Genomic DNA, 20,084 nt, shown 5'->3' on the forward strand with positions numbered 1-20,084 from the left:
ATCCAAAATGCGGGTAGAGATTCCACAAGTGATTTCACTGTTACTAAAAATATCACAGGACCCCCGGTGTGTGCTGACCAGGATCAGCTCTGAGCCTAGGGCGGACTCCAGGGAAGACAGCTGCAGCTAGGTGACCTCTTGATGCCAGACACCCTACAGTGCTGCACCCCTAGACCATCTCAGGAAGCCAGCACCAGGTGGGGACATGCCTTATTGTCTGTGTCCCTGCCCAATTCAGAACCTGGCAGATAGTGCTCAGGAAACGGTTGTGATGAATGAATGAATGAATGAATGAATGAATGAATGAACGAACGAATGAACGAACGAACGAGTGAACTAATGAAAGACCACCCATTACGGATCATATGCAACCCAGGAAGCCACTCCACTAGTAAGCTGTAGGGCCCATATCTGGGTAACAGTCTGGTTCATAATCAGTCACAGCTGAGGCTGGGGAAGGCATGCTTGTTCAATCCAGAGCCAGGTGAGCTAGGTGATTGGTCAGGTAACAAAACTAATGCTCACAATTACCTTGCTATGTCTGCTGGAGAGTGACACTTAACAAGGCAGCCTCCTCACAGAGACACACACACAGATCAACAGACAGAATAGAGAATCCAGAAATGGACCCTCAACTCTATGGTCAACTAATCTTCGACAAAGCAAGAAAGAATAGCCAATGGAAAAAAGACAGTCTCTTCAACAAATACTGTTGGGAAAATTGGACAGCCACATGCAGAAGAATGAAACTGGACCACTTCCTTACACCATCCACAAAAATAAACTCAAAATGGATGAACGACCTAAATGTGAGACAGGAATCCATCAAAATCCTAGAGAACACAGGCAGTAACCTCTTTGACCTTGGCCGCAGCAACTTCTGGCTAGACACGTCCCCAGAGACAAGGGAAACAAAAGCAAAAATGAACTATTGGGACTTCATCAAGATAAAAAGCTTTCACTCAGCAAAGGAAACAGGTGACAAAACCAAAAGACAGCCGACAGAATGGGAGAAGATATTTGCAAATGACATATCAGATAAAGGGCTAGTATCCAAAATCCGTAAAGAACTTACCAAACTCAACACCCAAAGAAATAATCCACTCAAGAAACGGGCAGAAGACATAAACAGACATTTCTCCAAAGAAGATATACAAATGGCCAACAGACACATGAAAAAATGCTCAACATCACTCAGCATCAGGGAAATACAAATCAAATCACAATGAGATACCACTTCACACCTGTCAGAATGGCCGACAAGTCAGGAAACGACAGATGTTGGCAAGGATGTGGAGGAAGGGGAACCTTCTTACACTGCTGGTGGGAATGCAAACTGGTGCAGCCACTCTGGAAAACAGCGTGGAGGTTCCTCAAAAAGTTGAAAATAGAGCTACCCTATGACCCAGCAATTACACTACTGGGTATTTACCCCAAAGAAACAGATACAGTGATCCGAAGGGGCACCTGCACCCCAGTGTTTATGGCAGCAATGTCCACAATAGCCAAACTATGGAAAGAGCCCAGATATCCATCAACAGATGGATAAATAAGATGTGATATATATATATATATATATATATATACATACGTACATATACACATACATACAATGGAATGTTACGCAGCCACCAAAAAATGAAATCTTGTCATTTGCAATGATGTGGATGGAACTAGAGGGTATTATGCTAAGCGAGATAAGTCACTCAGAGAAAGACAATTATCATATGATTTCACTCACATGTGGAATTTAAGAAACGAAAGAGAGGATCATAGGGGAAGGGAGGGAAAATAAAATAAGACAAAATCAAAGAGGGAGACAAACCATAGGAAACAAACTGAGTTGCTGGAAGGGTGGCAGGTGGGGAGATGGGGTAACTGGGGGATGGGCATTCAGGAGGGCATGTGATAGAATGAGCACTGGGTGTTATATACAACTGATGAAACACTGACCTCTACCTCTGAAACTAATAAAACACTCTACATTAATTTAAATTAAAAAAAATAAGAAATGGCCTCCTCCCAACCCCAACAGCTAGCAAACAAATCTGAGCTGAGACAGGGGAGAGAACCGTGATTAGCTGCAAACCTCACCAAAATAAATAAATAAATAAATAAATAAAAATCACCATTTTATGGCAAAGGCCATTTATGGACTGAATTCACAGACTTCCAGTGCCCAGATAAGGGGGCAGGCCTGGTCACACCATGCGTGTCTATTATGAGATTGTGCCCCAAATAGGGGATTTATCCCAGGTACTGGGAACAGTGACTGACATGGGCAGCGGGAACTAGGATGGCGAGCAATCCCACACTCTGCTGCACACGGAGGCCTGGGAAGAGTTCGGGGTCTGGTCCACGGGGCTTTGTAAAGGAGTGGGCGCCGTCCAAGCTGCAGGAAGGATCTCACTACTTCCATTAATCTGTACCTTGCAGGGAGGCCACGGCCTGTTCAATGGGAAGTGACAAGGTAGACTTTAGGGTTCACTACATGGAAAATCTCTTTCCAGAACTCAAGTGTTTGGCCTTGAATCAGGGAGGTCTCCTTGGGGACGCCTGGGTGACTCAGTTAAGCATCCAACTCTTGATTTCAGCTCAGGTCATGATCCCAGGGTCATCAGATTGAGCCGTGTGTCGGGCTCTGTGCTGGGCATGGAGCCTGCTTGGAATTCTCTCTCTCCCTCTGCCCCTTCCCCCCAAAAAAGAAAGAAAAGGGGGGTGTCCTGGCGCCTTCAGAGCTGGAAGCAGCAGTCCCCTTGGGTCCTGCATGTCAAGTGACATCTGGTGTCTACTTAGAGGGAAGAGAGCTGCTGTAAAGTGGAGATTATAATAAGATGTTGACTTCAAACTGTCTTCTCCCTCTTCGTGGTCGGGAGAGGAACCACCCAGGACTCATTGCTGCGTGGGGCTGGTTATGAGACGCTCCTGTCACCCGTGGCTGGGAGAAAACCATGAGGTCATGTGGCCCGTGCGGAAACAAGATAATGAAAAATCTCATCCCATCCTGACACATTTGTAAGGACTGTTACCGCAAAACACAGTATTGAGAGCGGTAGACACAATACATTACAATCCATGTGTCCACGGAGAAAAGTAAATTCTGTTAAAAACAAACAGCCCCCTCCTGCAGAAAGCCCCCTGCCCAGTTTGTAACTGGTCTCCCGCTAACTGTGCGACTGGGCCCGCTGTCTGGCCAGAGCAGCTGAAGCTGCCAGCCCTCCTCGACACTGAAGTCCCCACCTCCTGCTCCCTTTTCCACACTTAAATCTGAAACATCGAGTACCCGAGCCTTCCAAAATGTGCCTCTTACCAGGGTCCCGCTGGAAACCGTGTCAATTTCTCCCCATTCAGGCACAATGGGGGCTGCCCGTGATGGGAACATCACTTCGGCAAATTACAGTCTGTCGTGAGCTGTCCTCATTACCCAGGATTCGCCATTTAAAAAATGACAACAAAATTGTAGATCTGCTGTCCTTGGACGCCGCATCCATTTCAGGAATTATGGGAAGGAAGAAAATGAGACCTGCTCGGCCACGAACACAGATAAACAGCAGGCACCGGAGATATTTTTGAATCTAACATTTAACTGCTCATAGGTTTTTTAAGTATCGACAACATGTTGGCTGGCTTAAAAATAGAGGCTTAAATTTATTCTCCCAGGTCCGACTGGCTGCCTGGGTCACGCTTGCCTACAAACCCGGAGCGGCAGTTAGCAGCTCAGAGCCCCGCGCCTCCACTGCCCACGCTGTGGGCGGCGACTTGAGATGCCCCCGTTTCCATATTTAGTCCCAGCTGACGGAGTGTGGGTGCCAGGCTCCTATATTAAGAAAACAATAGTAAGTTCATCCTATTTTAACAAACCCACCCCTCAGCAATGGCAACGGGTTATTCTGAGAGCCAGCTGAGTGACGGCCTCCCCAGTCAGTCTGGCGTCTCCCTCCCAGGTTCCAGATGTAGCCGTGGGCATCTCTGTGAAAAGCAACCAAGGGCGGGGGAATATTAGGTAAGGTAATTAGTAAGGATTATTTTTGGCAATTAATACACAGGGTCGTAAAGATGATGGGTTTCTAACGTCAAAATACCAACAGCGGGTACTGTGGCAGAGGCCTCGGGCACAGCTGGGCTGGGGCTCCCAGGTGCCCGGGAGCCGGGGAAAGGGGCTGCCCGGCCGTGCTTCAGCCCTCACGTTCCGTGTCAGATCACAACTGGACGTGGTTCCTGCTGTTTGAGAATCGATGCTTCCCTCCTCCAAACGAGGCAGCAGGGAAAGTAGGGCAGGCGGATTCCTGTCCCAACTGCCAGGGAGATTAGGGGTCAGGTGGCAGTGCCACACTCAGGCCCTCCCCGCTGCCCACTCTGGGAAGGGCAGGCCGAGGCCTGGAGTCCCTGCAAGGCTGGGTCATGTCTCTGAAGGCCGAGAACCGTTCCAGTGGGTGTCAGCTTCCTCAAAGGAAAGACTCAACTCATACTTAAGAACTCCATGCTCATGATACTAAACAGGAAAGACACCGTTAGGGGAAAATCAGTGGCCCTAATGATGCAGCTAAATAGGAAATAAAGTTAATTAATCTGACATCAAAGACAAAAGATCCCAGGACATCCGTAGAGAAGGACAGTCTGCTGCTATACAGCGGACTGGGTTTCTCAGGCTAAACACGCCGCATTTGTGAATGAAGAGGAGGACTGCTGATCTACCCATGTCCCCGGCTGGAGGAGGCCACCGAGAAGGCCAGTGGGTGGGAGGAAACCAGTTTGTGGACAGGCATCAGCCGGGTGGGCAGACCCGGCAGCGTGGACCCCACCGCCAGCCCAGGACAGGTGGGAGCAGCTGGCCCGTCGTCCACAGCACCTGGGGCTTCAGGGCGGTAACCAGACCCTGCCTCCGGCCCTGTGTCCCGGAGCCATCTGGGTGGATGTGAAGCTGCCCTCTGGGGCTTTAGCCACAGAGTAAGACATTTTCAAAACCAAAGATTCTTAGAAAGTGAGGCGTGGGAGGAAGGCTCAGCTTCATGATGAAGAGACTGGGGCCCAAGCCAGCATTTGCTTGCTCACCTCAGGACCCCCCTAGACCCGTTCCTCAAAAGTCCGAAACGTGCCTCACTCACCTCTTTCCTCCCTCCTCCCCAACCAAGGACTTGGCACATCGTCCGCCATGCAGCAGGGGCCCAGTTAAATGAGGCCACAGACCCGGAAAGGAGCATCTGCCCTTGTTCTGTATGTTACGTGAGATCAATTCCTCCCACAGGCGCAGAACACTGCTCATTCCCAACCGCCCCACGGAAACCAACCGAACATGAGCATCTGGGCGGGAGGCCTCCTCCTGCACCTTGCCTTCCAGATGGCCTCTGCTTGGGCCACCAGCCTGCTCTCCGCCTGTGTACCACCTGCCTCCCTCCCGCCTCGGCCTGCCGGTTCTTCCTTCTGCCTTCTCCTTCAGGTCCTGGCCGAGATGTGCAGTCCTCCAGCCTTAGGTCGCCCAGCGGCCAAGCGTGGCCGCTTGGCTGCTGGACGTTTCAGGTGGGCGGTGTCTGCGTTGTGCTCTGCAGCGTCCCTGCGCCCCACGGCCCCGCGCATGCTCCTCGGGTGGGGCTGACTCGGCAGCTGTGCTGCGGCCCCCCTTCCCGCCCAGGCGCCCCTGCTTCCAGGTCATTCACTCGGCACCTTGCATGTCTACTCGGCTCCAGGCCCCACTTCCAGTGCTGGGGATACGGCAGTGAGCACAGCACACTGAGTCCCCACCCCGTGAGCCTGCGCTCTGGGTGGGGTGGGGAGCCACCAGGCAGGTGGCTGTTAGGGCATGGTAAGCGCTTGGGCACGCAGTGAGCAGGTCGGGGAGGGTGTCTACCTTACACAGGGTGCCAGTGAGCTGCAGAAAAAGGGGAGCAGCTGGGCAGTTGTCTGGGCAGCAGTAACTCAGCAGAGGGAAGAAACGCAGCCCGGGAAGAGGGAGTAGCAGGGGCAGAGCCCGCAGCTGAAGTGCTCCAGGCATCTTGGGAAGGCGAGGGACCAGAGCAAGGCAAGAGGGTGTGCAAGATAAAGGGGATTGGGGACGCAGAGGGGAAGGCCTTCCTGGAGGGCCTCGAAAGGACAGAGGCAGCACAAATAAAAAGATCTGATTTTGGGGGTGCCTGGGTAGCTCAGTCAGTTAAGTGTCTGACTCTTGATTTCGGCTCAGGTCATATCTCAGGGTCATGGGATCGAGCCCTGTGTGGGGCTCGCACTGGACCTGGACCCTACTTAACATTCTCTCCCCCCCCCCCCACCTCCTCTCCTTCCCCTCTCTAAAAAAAAAGAAAGATCTGGCTTCTACTGGGAGTGAGACAGGAGCCACCACAGGGCCTGGAGCAGGCTGGGCTCGACTGCACTTCTGCTCTAAAAGGATGGCTGAGGCTACAGCGCTGAGAAGAGATGATGGTTCAGGGGAGTCAGGAGGCCAGGCACGAGGCCATTTCAGTGGAAATGGGGACCGGGAGGGGACAGTGGTGGCGGCGAGCACTCACATTCTGATATGTTTGGAAGGGAGAGCCCAAAGGACTGGCTGATAGATGAGGTGCGGAGCCTGCGAGAGAGACAGCTGAGTCCTGGGAGCTCACAGGAAATCACGGGAATTCTGGCTAGACAGCCGAGGGGATGGCCTGGCCGCCCCTACAGTGGGAGGGCTGGAAGAAGAGGGTCTGGGGCAGGGAAAGGTTTGGCTGGAGTTGTAAACCGGGGAACTGTGGGCCTAGGGCAGCATGATGCCAGATGAGTCGCAGAGGGAGGGACCTTGGGGAGCATGCATGAGGCTACAAGGCCGCGGCCTGGGAGGGGAGGGAAGGGGCCCAGGGAGGGAGGCTGAGAGGAGGGGCTGCACGAGCTGTGAGCGCCAAGACCTGCTCTCGGGCTTTGGCAACGGCAGGCCAGAGGGCTCCTTGACAGGAGGGAAGTGTTGGGAGCAGGTTCCAGAGAGAACGATGAGAGAGACAGGAGGACGGAGCACAGACAACTAAGCAAGGCACCAAGATGAAAGGGGGAGTGGGGGCATTGTGGGGGGTGCAGGTGGGCCGGGGTGGCTGCCCTGCCAGGAAAGAGATGACTGGCCTCCAGCTGGCCTGAGACACCAAGGACACTGTGACAAGTGGAACCTGAGTAACTCTGGCCGACGAAGGTTTTATGATGGTCACGATCCCATTATTCTTTTTCCAAAGCAAGTGACCTGCAGAGCTGGGAGCCCGTCAGGTCAGCAAGGTCACCCTGGAAATCGGGGGCCCTAGCACAGACCGTCAGAGTGCAGTAGAGCTGGGGGTCCCTATGGATAAACTTATTTGCAGACTCACGACAGCACAGGACAGAGAACGACTCACCCCGGCCCCTTATTTTCTGAAACCGCAGCATTCTCTCCCAGAGCCAATCAACGCTCATGCTCCCCATGTTGTGCGTCCATTCACGGCTCTGACGTGATCCGCGGCTGGGGTACAGCCATGGCTGAAACCAACCAGGTCCCCGGCCTCAGAAACAGAAGCAGAATCACTTCAGGTAATGGGTCAGTGACCACCCCACACTCCAGCCAAGTGCCAGGCAGGGTCAGGCAGACGGGCATGGGCTCCCCTGCGGAACGCGGCCGCCGCAGGATGCTGTAAAGCCAGGCCTGTCCTACAAGTACCCACCAGCTGGGGCCCAGTCTAGCAGCTTGATCTAAGGACACTGGAGCCCCACACCCAGCTTGATTTATTGCCTGTGATTCTAACCGAGAAAAACTGCTAAAGGCTCAGGACACAGCCACCCAGCAGCATCAACTCGAACCATTATTCTGAACGACGTCTTTCATTCTTTCAGCAGATACTCATCAAGTTCCTTCTATGTATAAAGTACTCTGCAAAGTAGTCGGGAAGGGAGGAAGCCAGGACAAGAAAGCTCGTCATCTCCAGGAAATGAACACTGGAGACTATCTCCACCATCTGAAGTGGCAGAAAGGCCGAAATGCGTAAGAGAGGAGCAAAAATGTGCGATGGTACACAAGGACAAAGGGAAGGTTGCTACTCCCTGGGGAGAGAGGGGCTCCCGGAGCGCCAGGGAGGAGACAGGATGAGGGCTGGGCATGCAGAATGGGCACGGGTGGAAGAACAAGATGAACAAAGATACAGAGGCAGAAAAGCAAGAGGCACGTTCAGGGAAGGAAAGTCTCGAGGGGAGTGATGAGGCTGGACGGCATCCCGCAGGCAGCAGGGACACCCACGGTTTGAGAGCCGCGGGCGCCCCGGGCAGAGCTGTGCTTTGCCAAGACCGATGTGCTGCCTGGGGCAGGTGAGGGAGGGGCGAGGCCAGGGCATGGGACCCCAGGGCTCAGCAACTGGGGGAGGGTGGGGAAGAGGGGAGGGCTCTGACGGACCTGTTCACAGGTCCCGTGGCTGTGAGGTGGGACCAGAGTGGGGACAGTGCAGGGACATGGGACAGCAGGGGGCCGGGGGCCCCAAGACCGGAGCACACAGTCAGGCCTGCTGCTGTCCCAGCCCTTCTCCTTCCTGGGGGTGGATCTGCTGCTCTTTTTCCGATTCCAGCACTCAGTTATTTTTAATTTTTCTTTTTAGGAAACACAAGCTCCAAGTGACCCACTCTCTCCTCTGAGAACATCTTTAGCCAAACCCAGCTTTGAGAGGAAACGCTCTCCTTTCCGTATTTGTAAGTTCTGGATAGTTTAGAAGTCCAGACTTGTCTGTCTCTCTGACCAGGGCTTATTTAGAGGACTGTCTTAACTTCTGGTGGTTACGTTCTTGTTGTGGAAGCTGAGGCTTCACGGGTCCACACTGAGGAATCCACAATTAAGATGTGCTTTGTGGTCACGTAAATGATATTTTACCAACGCCCCCCTGGATGTGAGAAAAAAGCATGTGTTCTCCGTGTTCCCTCTGCGTCTGTAATAAAACTAGGAAACTAAGTAAAAATTACAGTTGACCTTTGGAACATGGTGGGGTTAGGGGGCGCCGACCCCCCTCACAAACCCACCTATAACTTTGGACTCCCCCCAGAACTAAGTACTAATAGTGAACCACAGAGAGGATGCCCCCCCATAACAGGAACCATGGATTAACACGTCCTGTGCTCATGATGCATATCGCACGCTGTGTTCTCATGATAAAGTCAGCTGAGAGAAGGAAAATGACAGGAAAATCAGAAGGAAGAGAAAATACACATACAGACTGTCCTGTCTTTGTTGGGGAAAAAAAAATCCAGATACAGGTGGACCTGCGCGGTTCAAACCCGCGCTGCTCAAGGGCCTGTCGTTTATAACCACCACCAACCTTTATTAAGTATTTCCTATGCGCTGGTTGTTTGCCCTGTATTATCCCATTCAATCCCCCCCAAGAACCCCCATACTACAGGGAGGCTGTAAATCCTGGGGGGGGGTTAAATTAGGACAGCCACACAATTCCAGGGGGTGTCATCCGTTCAACAGAAGTGATAGAAGAACGGCCAAGTGGAGAAATGAAGAGAACGATCAGGTCCACGGGGCCACTGTCCCAGTGAAGATGCCGAGACCACTTGAGTGGGATAGAACAAATCTATCGGTTGCCACTTGGATAAGGTCACAGAGGCCACAGGGCCGGACAAGGCACAAGGAGAAAAGATGAAGAGGGAGGAGAAGGTCCAGGACTGACGTGGGGGAGCAAGTACACCGAGGCCTCAGGTGACAGGGGCAATCTGAGATTCAGGAGGCCCCCTGGAAGCCCTCACTGTCAGTGTGCATCGCCTGGGAAGGGGTGTGAGCATGCAGGTGCCTGGGGCTCCCCAGACTTACTGCAGGCTTCTTGGGGTGGGACCTGGCCTCTGTGTCCACACCGGGCACTCTGGCAACAGCATGGATTTGGTGTGGGGGGTGGGCATGAACCCAGGACGGGACTTGAAGGGGGCGGGTGTCCAGTGCTCCTGAGAGGTTCGGGGAAAGGGGTGAGAGGGCACAGTCACTGGGTGTGTTGAGACAAAAGCCCTCTGACTGGGAGTTTCTGAGACCCCTGAATCATGAGAACCCCCAGGGCACTTGTGGCTCAAAATCCAGGTCCCCATGTTGGGGCCCCAGACACCCTCCCAGAGAAGGTCCAGGAATCTGTGTTCCTGACAGGCACCAAGATGACTGCTGAGGGACAGACAAGTTTAGGAAACTGGGTCAGCCCCAGTTCACCGCCACATCCCTGCCTTCTCATCTTGGAGCAGAGACAGTTTTTACCAAGAACCAGATGTGATCGTGAACACGGAGCCCTACCACAGACAACCCCACGTCCGTTCCTCTGATGCTCTAAAGATCGGGGACAGGCACTGGAGAGGTGACCAGAACCACCCAGGTCAGCCCCTGGGACGAGGGCCCTGCAGGTTCACCTCTCACGGAAGCTCTGGAAGGTGGGCACTGTGCTGGGGAGGCCAGATGGTTGGGGCTGACCATCCAGAACAGAGCTGTCTCTGCTCCTGACACCCTTCCCTGACTCAGTCTGTAAACTTCCTTCCTTTCCCAGTTTTTGGGGTCTTCCATGGGGTAATTAACAGGACAACAATAACTGACGTAAGAACAAGATTCTCTCTCCTCCAGCTTTTAAGTAGTCAGCATGAAGCAGGGCGCTGGCTGCTCACTTAAGGACGCCTGGGAATAGTGCGGAACGTTGCGAATAGTGTTTCAAGGCAGGAAACACTCTGGGTGCTGGGTCCGAGCGCAGTTCACTGCTCCCAGCTGTGTCCCCTTTCCCAGGGCCGCACATTTACAGCAGTTGTTGGTAACCCAGGCTGACCCGTCCATCAGAATCACCGGGGCTGCAACACGGGGCCTCCCCATGGCATCTGGTCCAACTGGCAGGGCCTGGGCATCTGCATTTTTGAGTGCCCTGGCGATCCCAGTGGGCAGCAAGGACGGGACCACGATCCACAACCTCTCGGGAAAGCGGACAGATGGACACCGGAGGAAGGATGAGCTGGCCACTGGGGCAGACGCCCAGGGCGAGAAGAGGGTCCAAAGGCCAAATGGAGGGCTGACTCTACAGAAAAGGAGGAACAGAGAGACAGCGCCAGAGGGAGGCACCCCCAGGTGGAGGAGGCTTCAGACAGCCGGCCGTGGCCAGAGCTGCAGGGATCGGTTCAAGCATATGCAGCAGGGACTCACCTCAGGAACAGTGGCTCCCCAGCGTGGTCCCCAGACCTATGGACACTTGGGGTGCTCCAAACCCCTGGGGGCGGGGCCCCACCATCCTGAGCAGTGGCTCCGGGGAAAGGTTTGTGAAGCCTGGCATGGGTGTGTGGGGGGTGACATCACAAATGACAGGAGCCCAGAAACTGCAGACCACTCAATTTAATGTTATTCGGGAAAGCAGCAGGAAGACTGTGGATGGGCCCGGGGCTGAGGCTAGAGAGAGCAGCGAGGCACAGGGAAGCGGGACAGGGGAGGTGCGGCCAGGGAGCAGAGGGAGAGAATCCAGACTCCCGCATTTCTGAACAGGAACCTTGGAGGCCAGAAGGGGATGCGCCAACGCCTCCAAGCCCTGGGGAGAGAATGGCACACCCAGCCAGGAAAAGTTTTACACACGCAAGTCCAGGAAACTCCTCCTAAGTTCCCCACAGACACTGCCCCCCAATTACTTGTCCCTCTCTTCTACAGCAACTCCAGAGTTTGACCGACACGTCTGGCCAGTGAGACCCACCAGCAGACAAGGGCGATCGATGGGTGATGCTTCCTGGGAACGCTGTACCGCTCTGTGCTGCCCCACCACAGAAATGGGGCCGCCCCTGCGACGGCAGACGGGCAGAGGGAGCCTGGGTTGCCAACACCAGTGAGGTTCCAGACGAGCCCTGGACTTGTTACAGCTGCCTCATCCCACAGGACACAACCATCGTCTGTCTGCTGGAAGGCACTGCGTGGAGCCTTCACCACAGCAGCTGAGCCTTTCATCTGGCTGACATAACCTTTCCGAGGAAGCCACTGGAAAATGGAAGATCCGTGAAGGAGAGCAGTGCAGAGCAGGTGCAGGGAACGAGCACTCCGGCTCTCAGGGGGCGGAGGGTAGCTCTCTCCAGGGAAGCACATGCCGAGAGGCCGTCTGGCAGGCATAACCATACCGAGAGGCATTCCACAGAGGACGGAGACTGGATGTTCAGAGCGGGTGGGAGACGCGGCGGGGAGACACAGTCATGGCGCTGGCTCCGCGCTCAGCGGCACTCACGCAGGCCGAGTCTGAGGCTGGCCAACCGGAGACCCGAGGAGACGGAGCCACAAACTGGGAACACAGCCAGAGCAGCGGCCCCGGTGGAGCGAGGACAGGGCAGCTGCATTTTGTCAAAAGCTGTTTTGGACCACTTCCATAGAATATCTTGGTTTAAAATAATTAATTTAAAATTTTTTTTAAAGTGCCAAAGAAACATCCAAGGCCACTGGAAGTTCAGAAGTGAAGAATTCACAGTGGAGACGCCTCCAGCCTGCCCTGAGCGGGACGCCCAGCTAGCCCCAGGGAGCACCCCCCCACCGTCACAGTCGGGCTGGGGGTGAGCAGCGACCCGTCCCCCACCAAGCCCACGTGGAACGGCTGACAAAGGGCCAGGCATGGAGCGTCCCAGAGGAAGAGAGCAGCAGAGAACATATTGGGAACCAAAGGCAAAAGGGGAACAAGGCCTTTAAGAAGACAAATCAAACAGACAAAACTAGCCCTACACCCTCTCACCAAATTACTAAAAACCGGTGTTTCATGATATAAATAAAATTCGACTCAAAACACACCTGGGAAAACAGACATACCTACAAACAAAAACAATGAAAAGTCGTTTTTCGATTTCAGGCAATATTTTTTATTACTACTATCAGTCATTTTAGATTCTGCCACTTTACCGAATTCTTTAATGATCTGAGTTATCTTTGTCACAGAATCTCCTGGGTCACCAGGTATGGTTCTGTGCCACAAAGATGAACGGCTTTCCTTCTTTTCTGCCAATTCCGGTACCTCTGAGTCTCCATCTGGTTTAGGGCAGTGGAACAAATCCCCAAAGCAATGTTAATGCAGTGAGAGCGCGGCCCCTTGCCTCAGTCCTGACCTCGGGGACAGTCCTCAGAGCTCCCCTTTGAGGACGATGCTCACTTTAGGGCTCAGATACCCATTTTTTGTCATGTTTGGGAAGGACCATCAATTCCTATTCTGGTACAGAATTACTGAATAAAAGCCAAATTAGTATCCATCTCCGTTCACGATTTTCTCCTGCGCTTGGCAGCTACTAAATTACAGGTTAGAGAAGACTTTGACTGAAATGAGTTTAGACACCACTCTTACTGACAGCATCCTCTCTAGGAAAACGCTGTAAAATCACAGTTCCTTGCGGGTGTTTTCAGCACAACATCTATTTTGTTCACTTGCTCCTGGTGAGTTACTGGGCGCTGTTTAGAGATGATTACGTTTGGGGAAAATATAAGGCACTTTTTTTTTAACTTGTGGGCACAAAACCTCTACTACAATAGACATCAAATACCGCAAAGCCGTCGTAAACATCGCTTAAATGTACTTCTTAAAGAAAAGTGCCTGCCTCAAATGCCACAGCTCAGGCTCTGTAAATGAGCATAGGTTCTAGATTTGCAACAATTCCCTCCCTCACACCATCCAGCACGTGCAGACAGGAGACTAGGCTTGTCAACACGGAGACAGCGAAGGGTGGAGATGCCACCTCTCCTGAACTTCCAACATGTGGACGAGATAAGCAAAAATTCTAGCGCAGGGGCGCCTGGGTGGCACAGCGGTTAAGCGTCTGCCTTCGGCTCAGGGCGTGATCCCAGTGTTATGGGATTGAGCCCCACATCAGGCTCCTCCGCTAGGAGCCTGCTTCTTCCTCTCCCACTCCCCCTGCTTGTGTTCCCTCTCTTGCTGGCTGTCTCTATCTCTGTCGAATAAATAAATAAAATCTTAAAAAAAAAAAAATTCTAGCACAGAGTTTCAAATTTCAGGGGGAATGGAATTCAATAAGGCTGAAAGACAATTCTCAGCAGTTATGGGGCCTGGGCTCCAGATGGGGAGTTCAAAAGAGGGGCTGCCCCCCATTTCCAGGAGGCAGGCAAGGGCTGGTGAAGAAGAGGAGACAAGCAAGCTTATGGGACCGCGGCTGTCCTCGGGGTACAAAGATGCTCTGACTGCCACCACATTCACGGGCTGGGCATGCGTTTTTCATGAAGCAGACGTTCTCTTGGGCAGGATCTATGTTAATCAGATCTAAGGGCACTGCAGCCAATATTTAGTTGAAAGAGGAAAATGATCATGAAATTAAAACAAAACAAAACAAAAAACACCAAAGAGAATTAGCTTAAAAAAAAAAAAAAGAAACAAACTCTAAAAATAGATGCCAAATCAGGGCCCACTCTCTGACTCTGACAAGGCCCAGGGCCCGTTATCCCGTACTCCTCAACCTGAACGTGATCTGTGCCTCTCGCTCATGGAACGAGTTTCTGTAAAGCACCTCTTTGTGTGAGGCCCCGGAGCCAACACAAAGAACAAGATCAAGCCCTGCCCCGAGGCCTCCCCGGTAGAAATATCAACATAACGCTGCACAGAGTGGTACCATTTGAGATGGGTTTTGAAGGATGAATACGAGTTTTCTAAGAGAAAAAGAAAAGAAAGCTTGGTACTCCTGGCCTTGGAGATGAGAGCACAAATGAATGGCACTGTACCCATGCTTACTGTTTCCCCTAAATTGCAAAAAATAACCATCCCTCATTAAAGTACAAAGCATCCCTCTATGAGCCTGGAGCTAAGTCCCCCTATGTCCCACCGTATTTCCCGAGCCAGGAACTTTAAGGTCTATGTTGTTTAAGGTGGAATCTGACCAAAGGAAGAAATAAACGAGAACATGAGAGGCAAAAACATGCTTCAGTAGCCCCTTTGTTAGTGGGTCACACCGTTACTCTCTGGTGACATCACTGTCCCGGAAAGGCCCTGCCCCAACCTGCGGCCACTACACACCTCGTGGTTCTAAGCTCCCAGGGTTGCGTGTGACCCTCCATCAGGACAGTCATCCATCCGACTTTCGTTTCCAATTTTAAAAACCGGCGCCGACTGTATTTCAGTAATATATCATGCAGCCTCTTGAAAGTTTAAACTTCCACTTCATTAAACACCAGAGCCTAAACTGGGTCAGACGGCAGCCTGGCTGCTGGGGAGACGAGCGGGCGCGAGCGAGCAGCCGCAGCTGACTTCTTACCTCCGTGCACAAAGCCGTGCAGGGTGCAGTCGGAAGGCCCCACCAGGTGGATCAAGCTGGACTGGCTGTAGCTGACCGTGTTCGGCTCTGGAATTGCAAAGGAGAGAGGTTAGGCCGTGGGGCAGATCGATGCCCACGACTGAGTGCCGCGACATCTGCACGGCCGCCGACGGCATCCGACTGCCGGCAGCTCAGGTGGGATTTCTCTGAGGAGAACTGTGGTCTCCACGCGCTCTGGTCTGTGACAGCAAAGGCTTTCAAGGGTTCATCGGCCACTCTGTTAGCGAGTCAGGATGCTCACCCCGGGGGGACACCAGTGTGCCCAGCAAGGCCCGTTCCCCAGACACAGGCAGCCAGTCAACACCTCGCAGCTACACGCTCCCAGGGCTGTGGTGACCCTCCTGCATTCATCCTTCTCACTTTCATTCCCAATTTTGTAAACGATCGCAGACAGTGTTTCAGAAACTTACCATGTAACCTCTCGAGTGAGCACATTTGCACCGCACGGAACACAGTGGTAGGTGTAGACGCCACAGACTGATCCTCCCCGGACAGCGCCCCGGGACTCCTGGCAGCCCCCAGGCTCTGACGTGGACCAGGAAGATTCAGCACCCAGAGGCCTGCCAGCTTTTGTCTCCCGTTCACCACCCCAGCTCGCCACATCCCTGGGGGCCTCCCTCCCTCTGGAAGAGGCTACACTTAAACAAACACATGAAATAAAACCCACCCCCAGAAAGCACATAGGACACCTCGACGCTGCCTCTTCTAATAGGTGCGGCCGATGCTCCCCTGGAGGTTCTCCTGAGCAGACCAGCCACTGCTTCCACCTTCCAGAGCCTTCCGGGCACAGCTGACACTCCTCTGTCTCCTGCCTGGACAGCTGGTGCTAGGAGGGGGTGGCCACTCCTACCCCAGCAAGGCTGAGCTGTTGAGGAAGCCAGCCCACAGGGCCACTGATGATGGGGCCACAGCATAGATGGAGAAAGGTCCCTTCTACACTGGGCTGTGGACAGGACAGGCCATGCCAACAGTCATCTGCCCTGCAGGCAAGAACTGGTAGCACGAGGGTGTCCCCTAAGCATCAGCATCACCTCGAGACCCTGCCCGATTCTCCTCCACACGGAATTTCAAACCATGTGGTTGCCTGAAGGGGTCACGAGGCAGGGGAACTGCAGCCCAGGTAAACGGAGACCCTGAAGTATTTAAATCCAGACTCATTTTGTCCTTGTCCTCGAGCCTCGCGGCTTAGAGTGATCTAGACTTGAGTTGGTGCGCTTGTGTGAAGTGCCATCTGTGGCACTTGAGAGGCCATCGTGAGATGCTCCGGGCAGGGTCCTCGGCTGCACAGGGAACTGTGAAGTGGCTCCTACTATGGAGAGAGGGCTCTCATTCTCATGGGCAGCCAGCTCTCACCTCGGGGCCCGGCAACTGGGCGGCTCCCTCCGCCTGCTTTCCTGGCTCGCCCTGTGCTGTGAGAGGCAGGCGCCGGCTGCCAGGTGATGTCCCAGCTCCTGCCTCAGGAGATACTGGGCAGCCGTGGAGAGAAGGATTCCCACCTGTGAGGCCGCATTCTGGGGACCTGGCCATCCAGCCCACCCATCTGGATGTGGGTCAAATGGTCCTCGCAAGCGGTCCCTCCACGAGCTGGTGCACAAGGGCACTACCTGAAACCAACCAACAGACCAATGGCTCCGAGCAAGGCGAGACGGGGGTAACAGCAAAAGCCCGGGAGGGGCACTCCAGGTGTCCCCTGGTGTCCACTAGGACTGCATTCGGTGCACATAGCCTGTGGCTTTGATTCAAGGGAGGAGCTGCTTCTCCCAGCTGCCCCATCAGTGCAGGCCTCCCAGACCGCAGGGGTGTCCATCTGAGACCACGCTGGGCTCAGGGTAATGCAGCACATGCAGACATACCACACGGGATGGGAAGCTGGACTCTGCCCTCCCCAGTTTCTCATCTCACTCGGAAATGGAAAAGACGTACCCCCAAAAATCCCTTGTGCTGCTATGGGAGGTGTGGGGGACAGTCGCTGCTGGTGAGGCCTCACCCGGCCAGGGCCATGCCTACAGCCGGCCTTGGGGGTTCAGACACCTGGACCCTGCCTGGGGGCAACTGCTGGGGCCACAAAGCACACTGATGAAGACCCCCTGCCATCACACCTGTCGGAGAGACTCCCCAGCCAGCGCTGGCCAGCCCGCAGCACCCCTGAGCTCAAAGCCTGTCTCCCTCAGGCCCCGTCTCTCTGCAGAGCACGGAGACAGAGGACAGAAAGGCCTCAAGAACCAAGGGACACACTCCATGGCCTTCGTTTGTGTCCCACTCGTAAGAGATACGGAAGTCACACCTACAGCACAAATGAAAACTAAGTCTCAAATCTGGCCCAATCTCAGAAACCACTTTGACCAGCTAACAGTTATGCAGGTGAGTCATGACGGAATTTTTTGAAGTTCAAACCACAGAAAATTGCACACAAAAATCTTTGTCATGTCCAGTATCTATTCAGACGACAAGGCATTTGAAATAACGATCACAACCTCGTGAAAGAGATGTCCCCACCGTCTTCTACTAACGTTCAAAAGTTTCAATTCGGCCGTGTCTAATCATTTAATGTTCTTAAAACTTGAATTAATAAGCTTTTCAATAAATGAAAGCCCCACAATTTCAATGGGGAGAAACAACACACCCACACAGCCGCCCCCCAGTCCTGCTTCCCTTGGCCGTGAATTTGGCCCCCGCAGGGCTCTTCGACCATGGGCCCGAGTCTATCCTGCGTGTGTGTTTGGTTCACAGTCGCTGGTTGGGCACCTCTCGCCCTTGGTCATCCTCAGCGGCCTGTCCCCTGTTCCTTGTGCTCCGTACCTCAGGTGAAGCACCGTGATACGTAAAAAGGCTCTGCCAAGTGCAAGGTTGAGCCGCGGAGATTGGGGGCTGTCTGGTGCTGCTGCCGGTGCTGCCTTAATGAAGAGATAAGCTGGGCCCAGAACTGGGGCCCACCCAAAGGGAAACCTGTTTTCTGAAGGTCAAGGGCACTGTTTACAGTTCCCCGGGCTTAAAAGGTGGGACACACGGTCAACCTGAAGGTAAGCCTGTGGGCCCCAGCACCACGGGAAATGGCTGAAAGGAGTCAGCGAGGTCCTGTGAGCTTCTCCTTTCTGCTCTGAGCAAGGTAGGTCAGGAAAGACACAGCCAGCTTGGAAGCATAACAGAGAGTGAGCGGGGAGCCCAGAGACCTGGGGCACCAAAAGGTGGGAAAAGCCTACTGCTTCTGGGGATGGAGGGGGACAGAGATCAAAGCCCATCACAACTCAGCCCCCAAGTGTGTCCACGAGAGAACCACAAGGAAGCCACCATCCAGCTGAGAGAGCTTGACAAGTGTGCCTGGGAAGGACGCTGGGTGTGACTGTCACAAGCAGCGGACAGGAAGCCAACAGACCAACGTCCACCAAGTTTAGGAGGAACAACTGTTCAAGCCCTAAATAACCTCTGATGTCCCCTGTCGTAGACGAGCAGATGCCCACTTCAGATGAGGCCGTGGAGGATAGCGGACAAGAAGCCCCTTCCAGAGAGCAGATGGGGGTCAAGGAGCCCCCCACCCCGAGAGCAGCCCTCCCCTGCCAGCACGGCAGCCCCGGGAACCCATGAGCATGTTTGCCCCTCGTCTCTCGTCTCCTGTTCCACCCCCGCGTGGACACAGTGCCGGTGCAGGGGGACCATGGTTTGGTCATCGGCCACTGGCCCACAAGGTCCTGCATCTAAACCCAACAAGAAACCACACGCAATCCGAGATACTGCTCTCTGAGGTGAGGCGGTGGCTGGACCGGATTCCGGGTGAAGTGTCCCACACGGGCGAGGGAAGGAAGCGGGACGTGGCGGTCGGCGGGCAGGACTGGGCGGTCCCTTCTCCTCGCCTTCTCCACACACGGCTGGACACACCGCCCAGCCTTCTCCGCAGGCTGCCTCCCTGCCAAAGGGGCGAGTCAAGGGCTACCTGCTTTCAGGCCAAACCCCCAATCGCTCCCCTTCTGAGGTAACCCCGAAAGCTACCTGTTTAAGACGTACAGCTACGAGTCCACCCCATCTGCAGGACACCCCTGATTAGGACACCCGGTTTGGGGTTTACGAGAGACAAACCTCTACTAAGACACTAGGATCTCAGATACCGTGACACTGGCTAACACGGTGCCTGATGTTGGGTCTCAACGTCCCGACGCCGTCCGGAACCTGAGCGAGGTCCCCAGGGCAGCAACGGGAGAGGTTTGACACGGCTGTAAATGCACGGAAGTCCCCTTTACTGTGTTCCAGCCGAGGAAACAGAGGCAGACAGATTAAGTCCACATGGAGGCAGAGGTGGGACTCAGACCCAGGCACCCCGACACGGGACAATGTGTCCCTCACCACCCTGCCTCTGCCTCCTCATGCCTCGCTCCCTCCCCAGAACAAATGCTGACGGGCACAGGATGATGGGCCTGGTCAGATCCTGGGAGAGCAGATCCTCGCAGGGGTGGCCGAGCATGGGCTGGCCCCAGGGAGGTGGAGCCTGGGCCCAGACCAGCAACTGGAGCCGGGTTTCTTTGTCATCAACGCGGCAGCCCCCAAATGGCTCCAGATGGCCACACAGTCCCTACATGGTCAAAGCTGGACATCTGACGGCTGTGGATCAAACAATTCAAGGTAACTGTATTTTCTCTTGTCGGATGGAGAAAACAATAACAACAACAACAAAAAAAAGCTGGGTTTTAAAGAACTCCCAGACTCTCTGAAAGGATACCTGAAGGATGAGGTCAGCCCTGCAAGGGAGTTGCTAGGCAACAGCCTGCTGAAATCAGGTTCTGGTGTCAACAGTGACAGAGGTCTCCAGATGTGGGGGGGTGGCTGGAGTGTTCGAAAGACCCCCAGTGCCA

At 54.0% G+C, this 20,084-nt stretch overlaps 1 protein-coding gene across 4 annotated transcripts in view; it reads right to left on the reverse strand.

The window, feature by feature from the left end:
- Window positions 1–20,084, reverse strand: part of ACOT7 (acyl-CoA thioesterase 7) — a 111,225-nt gene that overhangs the window by 32,745 nt on the left and 58,396 nt on the right. For all 4 annotated transcript variants that reach the window (XM_026519962.3, XM_026519963.4, XM_057305420.1 and 1 more), the window contains exon 6: window positions 15,184–15,270. In XM_026519962.3, the coding sequence (XP_026375747.1) occupies window positions 15,184–15,270 (87 nt within the window). The remainder of the gene's footprint in view (window positions 1–15,183; window positions 15,271–20,084) is intronic.

The sequence above is a fragment of the Ursus arctos genome, unplaced genomic scaffold (assembly GCF_023065955.2).
Source record: "Ursus arctos isolate Adak ecotype North America unplaced genomic scaffold, UrsArc2.0 scaffold_32, whole genome shotgun sequence".
In the NCBI taxonomy this organism is placed as follows: Eukaryota; Metazoa; Chordata; class Mammalia; order Carnivora; family Ursidae; genus Ursus; species Ursus arctos.